We start from the raw sequence: 12,894 nt of genomic DNA, 5'->3' as shown, positions 1-12,894 counted from the left end.
CTCTTACAATCTACAATCTTGTATTTTAAATTGCATTATTTTTTTTTATTAAGAACCAAGTTAAATAATAATACTGTATAGATTTTTTTTCTGAATGTAAATGTTAGGTGAATACCAATGGGAAAGGTGTTCTTTTTCCTTTACAACCCACCTTCTCTATTTTGGAGTAAAACCGAATAAATACAAAAAATAAATAAATTTTTAATTTTGTCATATACTGTAGATTGTGTTTGATCCAGCAAACTTTTGATGTCTTAGTGGAGATTCTACCTCTTATCTTACATGCTATAGATGGCAATTAGACAAAATGAACATTTTATCCTAATTAATTGGGCTTGCAAACTTCCGATATTGTAATTTTACACCTCGTATTCCATACTTTGCCACTAAAAATCATCACTAAATTAGTACTGCTCAGCCATTTACTGCCTGCTGCCCTCTACAGTCCAGCAACCAAAGCTTGGTTAATAATCAATATCATAAACACATAATGAAACCATGTGCTGCCCTTTGAAGATTGAAACAATGTCACAGACTCGATAAGTCACGTACAGTAATACAGTAATAATGATTTATTGAATATTTTTACAGAAAAATTCTAATACCAAATTGTATCAAGTACAACCAACTAAATAATTATGTATTTGGAATGTATGCATTTTCCCTTGATTTCAGTATAAAACTCTTGGAAGGATTCATGCGATGATCAAAGCTCCTAGCTGGGGGTGACATAATTAAATGTAAAATAAAATTAATGAGACAACTTTTTATAGAGGTATCCAATGTTTTTGATACATTTTCTTTTCTCTCCTCTTCCTCTTTTCGGGGTGGTAGAGCTCTAGTCCCCATTCCCACTGGATCTGATTTTTTTTTTTTGGTCTACATTTTTGTGGTTTTGGCCTACACAGCACAAAGTTACATGGATATGTAGCAGGATATGACTCTTCTCATTTAAGAAACACTGCTCAAATTATTTTATATAAACCTTAAATCATATGAGGAGAGAAACATATATGGCATTAAAACTTTTTTCGTGTAAGGCAAGACATTTTTAATCCCTAGTTTTGCGAACTCACTGCCTGCCAATATTGATGATTTTGAATAAAACTATAACTTTATTTTTGGCCAATTAGCGCACGCTCTACCACAAAATATTTCAGAAAAGTTTCTTTTTGTATCACAACCTTGAAATCTCCAAAAATAAGAGATGTATATTTCTTCCTAATAATATTTATATTTAAAGGATTTAACCATCCCATTACTACTGTTACAATAAAATTTTATTTTATTTTCTCCTCTGTCTGGATGTTTTTGGCAAAACTATTTGCTAAATAAGAAAGCAAAATGTTATTTTTATTATTTTTTCCACCCTCCTCTGAAACCTCTTTAAAAAAATAAGTTTGCGAAACAACGAATGAAAAAGTCTCGCCTAAAAGTGAAGCAATGACTTTCAAAGAGCAATCAAACAATTAAAATAAATTGATTGAACCACTGTATCAACCTTTGGAATAAGGATATATAACTGATAAACTCCTGGAAAATTAATTTCCACTCAATCAATTCTCAGAAAATACATATAGGTTTAATTCTGCATTATTCATCATAATAACTGAATTGCATTGTTAATTATTAAAATTTTCAGAAAATCGTGCAATGTATACTATTAATATACAGTAAATATTAACTAGTGACGTACATGAATCACCGCCACCACCCTCTCAGTAAACACGAACATACGATAAATACCTGCTATATATAGAATTGACATTTAAACAGTGTATGATCTCAGCCGTACAATGTTTGATATTAATTAGCAAATACATGATTATTCATCCTGGTTTCAAAGAAAGGCAACAATAAGTTGATAGTACATTTCCTGTGCCCTTCAGTAAACCACATAATGGTTTGCACATCTTTTGTATAAACCGCCTAATTTTTGTCAAAAAACATTTTGTTCATTTTGTAACTGTAGTTACAAAATGTATTGAGAATTAAATAAATATACACCTTACCCTGCCCACCCCTATTGATATTAGACAGTTTATTCAAAGGTCACCCCTAAAGATTTTGTCTGTATGTGTACATAAAAACATTGAATTTGCAAGAAAAAACAATATGCAAAGCTATAATACTAATAAGTGTCTCTACAATAATAGTGAGTTTTAGCTCGGAAACAATTATGCATAATTTCAGACAATGTTACGTCATTGCGAGGCATGTATGCATGCATAATGTTATTCATAATGTTAATACCTGGTTCATTCATCTGGGACATGAAATCAACCTGAAACCTGGTGCCAGTATTCTGACAAATGAGAAAAAAGCTTCCGCCTCACGTTAATTATTGATATTGTTAGTGCATGATTAGTAATACACTGCGTCCTGACTGGCGTCTCGAAAGAGAACCTTATTTGTATTTGTTAGGCCATGCTACATGCTTCGTTAATAATTAGCACATGGTATCAGATTACTTGTGTAATCTCACTAGAGACAGGCAGCACATTACAGTCCAGAGTTTTAAAATATTCAGAGCACCCTTATACAGTGCCCTATGGGGATGAGCAAAGGGCATATGCCCCAAAAAATCGTGCACTTCCAGTTTCCCCTTTACCTCCCACTGGAAATTCACTGACCAAAATATTAAATTCCAATATCACCTCATTTAACCTTTACCTCTTCCTCACTATATCCTCAATCCCAAATTCATGCTGCCCCCAACCCCACCTATCATCTTCCCCATGTCATAATCCCATGTCATAATCCCAGATACTCCACTGCGCTTATATAATAGTCATGTATGTATAGTGTATAGAGTAGATCTATTCTATTTCATACGTCTTATAAAGCAGGACATCCAACAAAACCTTTTGTTTTATTCTTTCACTCCTTAGACTAACAAAATAATGCTATATTGCACTGGTGTCCACCATTCAGTGCTTTCAACACTTAGCTTGAAAAATGAACATAGATTAAAGAAAGGAACATAGACAACATGGCAACATGGCTCAAAAACTACTTTCATCATTAATTTGTAATTAAGATTTATTCAAAAATCACAACAAAACTCTTAGGTATTTCTAATTTGTTTTATTATAATACTGTATTAATCAAAGTTACATTTGATTATTTTTACATAGATATATATTCACCATACTAATTATAACAATAATCACCCATAGTTTCATAATTGAATAATTTACTTCTAACAATAATAATTCTCTACACCAAATGAATTATTAGCCAGAATCTCCAAAGTACAAAGGTCATGACCTTTAAGCAAGCTAAACACCAGACGTACCAGTAATATTTTATATATAAATTCTACGAAGCTAATCAAGGAACTTCCTGTTGGGGTTGGCACCAAACAGTGCTGTTCTTATCTGGGGAAGCATCTGAAAAAGCCATATAAAAAGAACACTAAATATACATAAAGTAATTTGTAAAAATACATGACACGATTATAACATGTGATGATCAATCAATTTTAAGTGGTCATTTTAAGATAAAATAACCAGCACAAGTTGATTGAGGCCTTATGCACCAATAGGATGCATACGATTGGTTGATTAATTACAGTAATTGGTTTGTTGAATGGTTTATTGATTGATCATTAATTTTTTTAATTGACTAAATCATTGATTGATTGTTTGAATTATTGAATGCAGTGACAGATCCAGGAATTCGAAATAAAAGGAACCCAGCAAGGAGCTTTCAAAGATAGAAGGTCCACCCACATCAGCCCCATGGTTGGGGCTAAGGTCCACCCACCTCAGCCCCATGGTTGGGGCTAAGGTCCACCCACCTCAGCCCCATGGTTGGGGCTGAGGCAAGAAAATTTATGATTATAACACCCCTCCATAGCTGGAAATGACACTTTCCAACTGAAATTTAATATTTTTTTCCTTTAAAATTTTTATATAATTTTGAACAATTTAGGGGAAGGGGAGGAGGAAGGGGGCCCCAGCTTTCTCCCTCCCCTCACCCCTTGAATCTACCACTGCAATGGGTGGCAGATTACTTTATTGATTGATGGCTACTTAGTTGATAGTTTAGTCAGTTGCTTGATAGGTTGGTCAGTAGATTTATCGATCAGTTAGTTGAATGATATGCAAATGATGTGATTGACTGGTTAGTTCACTGATTGATCACATTGTTGATAGGATGTTTCGTTGGTTGAGAGATTGGTCAGTAAAACGATTCTTAGTTGGTTGAGAGATTGGTCAGTAAAACGATTCTTACCTGCTGGTTGATCTGGTTTAACCTGCTGTCCAGCGTATTACTAACTTTGATTTTATTGTTCTGTGCCAGCAACTCAACTCCTCCAGAACTGTAACAAGGCCACAATCAATACATTAATAACTGTACAAATATGATTTACAATTACTCATAAAGCTCTGTCTACACTAAAATGTTTTTTGACAAATAACAGTGATTTGCCAATATGGTGTGATATGACATTGTCATGACCATATAATATGGGTATATCACACAAATTATTATTATTATTATTATCATTATTATTATTATTATTTAAATTTGTCACTTAAAATGTTGTAGTCTGAACAGAGCCTAAAATGATGATCAACTTACGACCAATTATCAATTCTCAACTATTTATTATTATTATTATTATTTAGAATTTAGTATTTTTGTATCACTCACACATTAGGTCCGAGGAACTGATCTTTACTAACGGTTACACTGACATCCTTCTTAGCGGTTTCTTTATATTTTGCTGCTACTTTATCTATAACACTCTGAAAATGAAAAAAAAATGGTTAAAAGCAGATGTACATTACAATTGCTTACCTAATGAGTGGTTTGATTAGGTAATATTAATAATATAGGGTGAAGTTTTTATCTTGTTAATTATTGACAGTATTTACGAATAATCAATTTTGTACAGTTGTCTATTTATTCTAGAAGAAACTTGACCAAAACCATTACCACTGGAATAGGCATGTTTTACCACAAGTCTGCTCATTACTGTACACTACTTAAACACACTACATGCATACCTCTACAATTTCTACATCAGCTTGCCGACAGACTACAACTACTGTTGGCTCCAAAAGTTGAAAGAGTCCTTGAAGCAGAAGCCCTTCCAAAATTTGACTATAACGAGATTGGTCTAAGGTGACCTCGTCAAGACGTCTCCTTGCTTCCTCTAGAAGACTATCTACATGGTCCTCGCGAGATTTCAGCACCTTAAGTCTTGCTTGGTTCAGCATGTTGGATTGTTGGCTATAATTAATAAATGATGTACACTTATGTTACAGTAATTTAATACATATATACAGCATGCTAGTCCGGGTAGGTTCCAGGTCAAAATTTTGGTTACTCAGTGAATAACATTCTGAAATATACTGTTTTTTTTTTAGTCTGAATTAGACTAGTTATTACAATAGAACCCCTATTAAGGGGAAACCTTTGGGACCAAGAAAGTGTCCCTTTAATAGAGGTGTCCCCTGAACAGGGGTTGGCTGTAGTGTTAAAACATTAAAGATATACTTTCCCTCATTTTGTGGCCGAAAAAGTGTACCCTTAATCGGGGAGTCCCAAATGAGAAATTCTACAGTATTAGTTAATAATACAGTAACATCTCCCAATTACCAACCTCTCATTTACTAACTCTCGATTTTACGAACCGAATTTGCGGCGATGATGTTATTACGAACGATCGTTTTTTACCACAAAAACACTTTAAAATGTATTTAAAAGTCTTCAGAAATAATTTAAATTGTTACATCAGCTAAGACAGAAAACATTCAGACCTACAAAGTGTTATAAAACTAAGTTTTAAGCAAGAAATATCAATCGTGTGCCTGCTTGTTCAGACATACTGTGTACAGTAAATCTAACTTTTTGATCATTGAGGGCGCTATTTGCATAGATTCACGATCCTTATGAAAAGAATAATAACACTAGTTTTGGGTATTAGGCCAAAAGAAAAAAAATTGTTTGTTTGCATTCCTCCAACCGCCTCTAATTCACTGAAAAAAATAGGGGCGGAAAAACAAAAAAACTTTTTTGTTGTTTTTTTTAAGCTTTTTTCTTTAGAAATTCAAAAAATTGTGAGTGAATTTATCTTTATTTTTTGCAAGATGCCCTACAAATTAGTCTATAGTTGTTGTCTGATGTTAGATATTGCCATTCTAGGCCTCTGTGGGTTATTTTTATTCCCTCTGAAGAATATTTTTAAAAAAAATTTATCCACCTACCCCTATTCATCATTTTTATTTTATTTGGCCTTATATGGCCATGTTTTCATTCGGAAATCACTTCAGATGAATACTTCACAGTGAGCACAGGTAATACTGGCTTCTGTAAAGTATTATTCTGTTGCAGAAACAGTCAAATCCAAGTTATAATTTGTGACAAAATTTTTCTCCCATGGCAAAGCTTAGGGCCTACCTAACGTTGTACTTTGTAGCATATCCCTAGACCTATCCTCACCACACTGAGATGCTGAAAATGTGAACTCTCTGAATCACGACTTTACTCATTTACAAACCGGACGGAGGGGTACTGTACATAATTGGGAGATGTTATACTGTAATAATAATGGTAGACTTACAGAGTGCATATTATTGGCAAGCCCTCTATGCACTTCACATATCATTACCCCGATCATTGGATTAAACACCTATGGAACACAAAATCAAGCTCCCTGGGGGAGCAGTTACATCAGCGCTTTTTGGAATTTAACCCTACCATGTTCCCACTTATACTCCTGGTGGAGAGAAGCAATGAAGACAAATTGCCTTGAGCAAGGAAACAAGTGAAATGCATAACGTGGGATTGAAACCCCAACATCAAGGTTGGGAACCCAAACCGTTCCCACTGCGCCAAACCACTTACTAGCTAATGTCCTGTGCACAATATGAGCACAAAATATGTGCACAAAATAAAACAGCCCACAGCCACCATAATATTAAATTTAATATTTACAGTATGCAGTATGTAAAAACCACTGAAGGCTTACATTCTTCTTTGAAGTTCTAAATTTTTCTCTTTACGCTCATAATATTCCATAATCTTTACACGTTGATTTTGTACCAGACGTCCCTTCTCAATCTGAAATTCTTCTTCTGCCTAAAAAAGTAAAACAAAATATTTACAACCTATGCCAAACTTTATGCATGTAGGTTTAAATATGAACAAAGAAATGTGCAGCAAATTGTGTTCAGCTGGAAAAATATTACATATTTTTAAATTTCAATTTCAAAGCACCACTTTTATTCATCAATAAAACAGTGAAATTATTCACTTAATACAAATCATCAATAATGTTAATACTACAGGTCTACATAAGTATGACTTTCAATATCAACCAACTTTTTCATATATAATGATAATACATTTATTTTATATATATATTTATCTCTATTGTGAGGGTACAGTAACCCACTTTTTCACCTCATTTTCATAGATTTCTATATTAAACGCACTTTCAAGTGACAAAGGTATTCACAATCATACATTAATTATATTTACTTTTTCTTTTTTTTAATACAGTATATAAAAATGGCAATTTCAATTCAGTCAACACAGTTTCTAAAGTTATAAAATACAAAATAAAAATAAATTAATAGAGAGATAAATGTCTCCAGCACTCATGAGCACCATACCTTTGTATCAATTTCGTCAGCTTTTTCAACTGCTTCTTGATTAATGAAAGCCATCATGTGTTCTATCTATAAATTAATTTAAGAAATGTTTTGTGATTTCAATTCCTGAATAAAATGAAGTTATACTGTATGTCTAAAAGAATCTTGTATCTTGTATAAAAAAAGATAATTTTTTTGTAAATGTTTAAAGACCACTTTTTAGAACATAGGGCTTATGTCAGGCTATGTTTCTGGACAAAATGGTAATAAACCAAATGGCAATAAGTCAAAACAGCAATGACCAAAACAGCAACACTTTTTGAAAATAACGGCAATAGACCAAAACGGCAATAAGTCAAAACTATGCTAAACAATTTATGTCATAAAAGTAAAAACGCAAAAAAATAAACTAATTGCAAACTTGAAGTGTACAGTATAACGATTAAATATGGTAAAAATGAGGCTAAATACTGTAGCAGCAGCAGCAGCAATAATATCAATAACAATAATAATAATCAGGGTTCTCCACAGAAATTTTTTAACCTGTAATGGGAAAAGGCGAAAGGCCACATTTTTTGCATGGCGCGCACTATAAGCTGTAATAAGGTTACATGCAGCGCAGGCTTTTGCGTGCACTGCGCATAAGACCATCCGAAGCGTAAGTTTATTTTACCTGACCGATTTCTAAAACATGTCATATATTGCTAATGTTTTTTGAGGCATATAAGACTACTGTAATTAAGTGTATAATGGGTACTCTGTGGTGTGGTCTGTCTCTTATACACATCTAGATGTGTATAAGAGACAGTATACATAATAATAATAATAATAGCATACAAATTCAATATTAAAAAGATTAGAGGGGGAATCATAAAAGCAGTAAAAAATTTAAACAAATAAAACTTCAAATACAAAAATGAGCCTAAACAATTTATGTCATAAAAGTTAAATAATGCGAAATAATAATAATAAAGATTAAAAAGTGGGAAAATAGCGCCCATGGCAATATTCAATTCGCCTATTGGGACAATTTCAAAATGATTCAGAAAATTATAAAACTGTGGCGCTTGTAAGCTTGGCAATGATTTCGCTTCATTGCAATTTTGGTCTATGCTGTTTGGTACTTGTTATTGCTGTTTTCGGCTGTTGCCGTTTTGGTTCATTGCCGTTTTGGTCATTGCCATTTTGGTTTATTGCCATTTTGACGTGCTACCCAGGCTATGGCTTTTGAAAGGTACAAATTAATATCAATTATCAGTCACCATCATCACCCGTAGGTGAGAGCTCCCACTCACCCCCCACTCTACTAAAAAAAAAAAATTGATTAAATAAGCATTTGAAAAGTTTTGCTCTTGTTGGGTAGATCACTTCCCGCACACATTTCCAACCCCCCATCCCCCACCCCGGTCGTTAGTAAATTGTGATTTGATTAGGATATAAATTAGTGAATTCAATCCAACTTGGCCACAAGTCAACTCGGCCACAAGTAAACTTGGCCACAAAAAGTTTGTCTACAGTCAACTCGGCCACAAGTCAACTCAGCCACAAGTCAACTTGGCCACAAATCAACTCGACCACAAGTCAACTGCAGCCTATTTACTGGTACTACACTTTGAAGGATTAATTCATGAAGTATAAAATACTAATTCTTTTAGTATTACTGCAGGTATAACTTATTATTATTATTATTGCTGTTATTACTGTTGTCATTTATCTTATTATTGTTGTTTTTTTTTATTTACCATTAACATTATGCATTGTTTAAATTGTTGCTGATATTATTATTATTGTTACCATATAAATAATAAATAATTCTCCATTTTATTATTATTATTATTACAGTATTACTATTATATATTAGTCTTAGTATTATTATTTTAATAGTAATTTAAAAATTATTGTTACTGGTGTTTTATTGGTATTTTTCTCATATTATTATTATTATTTATATTATTGTTGTTGTCACCTTTAATATCGGTATTATTACCCTATTATTACTAAGTAGGCCTAATATTATAAGTATCATCATTATTATTACTAATTAGGAGTATTATTATTATTATTATAAAAATAAACATTATCTTTAATTTATTATTGTTGTTATTATTGCTATTATCACCTTCAATATCATTATTATCGTGCTAATTAGTATTATTAAAATAGATATTTAAATATCGTTATTATTACCAATTAATATTATTACTATTAGTATTGTTAAAATAAATATTACTATTAATAAATTGTTGTCACCTTTATTATCGTTATTATGACTAAATAGGTTTAAAGTAAATATTAATTTATTGTCCTTATTATTGTTTAATATTATTGTTGAAGTAGAATGTGAGTAAACAGAAGACAAACACAAGACGTCAGTAAGATTTTCTTGTAATAATCATTATTTAATTACTGTAGGTCTACTTCCGTAAGTTATTAGTTATCTAAAAGGAGATATTATGGGCAATGCCTAAGCTCCACTAACCATGTTGGAATATTAATGTCTATGATACGTGGATTTCATCAACTTTTTCATCTATTTTGTTTTTCAAATGTTATTGTTTCGGTGTTAGGTGTAGTACTGTCATTTTGGATATCTAAATTATTTTGGAAATATCATTACCGATTATCCTTTTTGAAATTAAAAAAAAAAATCCATTACTTCATTGCTATTCACTGGATTATTCCCAGGCCCGTAACCATGGGGGTTCAAACGAATCCTCTTTTTTAAGATTTGCCCTTTTGAAAGTGTATGTAAAATTTCTAGAGTGACATTTCTAGGCATCTAAGGATCAAGGTCACGAAAATTAGTACTGTAATTTGTAACAAAAATTCTGTCATTGGTGAAAAGTCCTAAAAGCAGCTGGTCTATAAGAAAAACTGTAAATTTACCATTATAAAGTATTTACCCTTCAACCAATTTTAGAAAAACAAAATTACTAAAATTCACTGAAAAAATTTGAAACCCCACCCCCCACCTTTACAAATGCTGGCTATGGCTTTGATTCCCTAATTTGTTCAAGTCATCTTCCATCGGTGATTCATGTCATTGGGTGCATCCTTGTCACTGACGGGTTTCAAACATACTGTAGCTTCCACTGGTCGAACAAATATGAAGGACTGAAGCAAAATGTCTGTCACTAAACAATACCAATTGTTCCTATTGTGGATTTCTAAAGAAAATAGTATCGAAATGCACGCCATCCATCGTGCATTCATTTAATTTTAGTCGGATTCAAAATAAATTTTTAACATTAAAAAAAAATCATGTTTTTTCTTTTTCAATTTTATGATTAGGTCTACAGTGTACTCATGTTTTATGTCAGTGTTTTAACATGAAAAAAATTAAACATTAATACGTATATGTGTTGTTCTTATTAAGATTGCTTAAATTGTTACATATTGTTGTTATTAAGTTAAATTATATTAAGTTATTGTTAAATATTATTGTTCTCATTAAGATTGCTTAAATTGTTACATATTGCGAGATTTTATTCCATTCTGTAAGTTTCGGGTTTTCTCTGTTGAATAAGAGTACTGTGTGAAGAAATGAATACGAAACGATCTCACGACGATGATCAGAATTTTACTAAAATACACTGTGTACATTTCAATCATATTGAAGAAAAAGGTTGCAAAAACTAAGTAATATTTACATTTCATTTTAAATTATTTTATTCTATATAGGCCTATAACATGTTATACCGTATATTATAAATAACTCGTGGCCGAGTTAACTTGTTGTGGCCGAGTTGATTTGTGGCCAAGTTGACTGTCTGTAGCCGAACTTTTTGTGGCCGAGTTAATTTGTGGTCGAGTTGACCTGCTTTCAGATTAGTATTTATTGCTATAAAAAGAAAAGCTTCCAGAAAGCTGACCAGGGTAATCTAGGCCTAGACCTGAGGGCCTAGCCTATGTCAAACAGGGAGTTGTTATAACAACTCCTTGGTCAAAGGATCCGTTCCGTCGTCTAGTCTCTCCATTCACGAACATTTTTAGTGGTCTAACACTATCGTCTGACTAGCCTAGGCTGGGCCTAGGCCTAGCCTAGGCCTCCTAGGCCTCTAGCCTAGCTCCCTAACTAGAAAAAATAATATTATTAATAAATTCAGCGTCTATACCTGTTTCTGAACATCTTCTTCGTTGAGCGCCATGTTTAATGCCTATAAAATGTGTAAATGTGTCACAGAAAATAATTTCTTATTATTTAGTATTTCAATAATTCAGTTCCACAAAACCACCCACTTTTCTACATACGGTATAGTATATTAATCATGTGACGAATCACTAAAAAGCTAGAAACACAAGATAGTGCATTCGCATAGCAAATGTGAGGCGGATATACGTCACATCTTTTACACAAAGCCAGTCGTAAGCGGCGCCCTTCAGTTTTCAATATAGCAATTTACCATAGAGCTATTAAGCTCTGCGTATTTCGAACATCGAATACATTGCTGTTAGCGCTCTAGTATTCTTATTATATCTCTGTGGCTCAGGCGAAATTTGATTGGCTGAATCTATGGCAGCCATCTTGGATGGTACACACACACAGCTCTGCGTATTTCGAACATCGAATACATTGTTAGCGCTCTAGTATTCTTATTATATCTCTATGCAATTTACACACGTTTATGCAGTTCACTATGGAACGCCAATGTTAAGCACCGAACGTATGTTAAAATTTCAATTTCAATTTCAAATAAACATTTATTTCTTCACACAATACAATATAATATCAAAAGGTAAATATTGAACAGTCAGATTTCATTTAAAAAAAAAAAGAAGACTTGTGTGAAAGAGCTCAAAAAGTATACGCCAAATGATGAAAGGAAAAACCATTCATCAAGTGGCACTTGTAACGAGCGACCCATATAATAACGAAAGCATATATTTCTTTGGAAAAAAAATGCATAAACGAAACAAATACAAAACACGGATACAACAGAAAGCAGAGGGGGGAATTGGAGAAATGATTAGGCAAAGATTTATCAATATTATAATAATGGTATTAGAAAAATAACCCTTGATTTTGATTTGATTTAAGCATATTTAGATAAAAGATATTTCTTGACCTTAAAAGTGAAAATTTTCCTGGAAGGGGCCGATATAATTTCAAGGGGGAGTTCATTAAAAGTTTGGAACCACTATATCGAATATTGTGTTGGAGATTTATATTGAAAACAGACAACTGATGCAAAGCAAGAAAAAGTGGAGCAGAGTGAGCAAGGAATGGAGCATCTGAAATTATATGGACAGCTTTTTTTTGGAGCTTGTAAATTTGTTCAAGGTT

The 12,894-nt window shown here is 32.6% G+C and overlaps 1 protein-coding gene across 1 annotated transcript; it reads right to left on the bottom strand.

The window, feature by feature from the left end:
• Positions 1–3,024: 3,024 nt before the first annotated feature.
• LOC117105008 (V-type proton ATPase subunit E-like) lies at positions 3,025–11,922 on the bottom strand. Its single transcript, XM_033245990.1, has 7 exons — positions 11,726–11,922; positions 7,632–7,697; positions 6,986–7,095; positions 5,019–5,244; positions 4,663–4,757; positions 4,240–4,327; positions 3,025–3,392 (listed from the first exon to the last, which is right to left on the bottom strand). The coding sequence occupies exons 1-7, from the start codon at positions 11,756–11,758 to the stop codon at positions 3,330–3,332; spliced, it is 681 nt and encodes a 226-aa protein (XP_033101881.1). The 5' UTR covers positions 11,759–11,922; the 3' UTR covers positions 3,025–3,329.
• Between the last annotated feature and the right edge of the window lie 972 nt (positions 11,923–12,894).

The sequence above is a fragment of the Anneissia japonica genome, unplaced genomic scaffold, assembly GCF_011630105.1.
Source record: "Anneissia japonica isolate Jap-2015-1 unplaced genomic scaffold, ASM1163010v1 scaffold287834_len5846547_cov211, whole genome shotgun sequence".
In the NCBI taxonomy this organism is placed as follows: Eukaryota; Metazoa; Echinodermata; class Crinoidea; order Comatulida; family Comatulidae; genus Anneissia; species Anneissia japonica.
Note: the sequence above shows the minus strand (reverse complement) of the source record. Positions and strands in the feature narration are given on the sequence as shown.

Coding starts and splice junctions, on each gene's coding strand:
- LOC117105008 (XM_033245990.1), bottom strand. CDS start 11,758: ATGGCGCTCAACGAAGAAGATGTTCAGAAACAG. Junction 5,245..6,985: donor TTAGAACTTCAAAGAAGAAT/GTAAGCCTTCAG, acceptor TATTAATTATAG/CCAACAATCCAACATGCTGA. Junction 3,393..4,239: donor TAAACCAGATCAACCAGCAG/GTAAGAATCGTT, acceptor TGGCTTTTTCAG/ATGCTTCCCCAGATAAGAAC.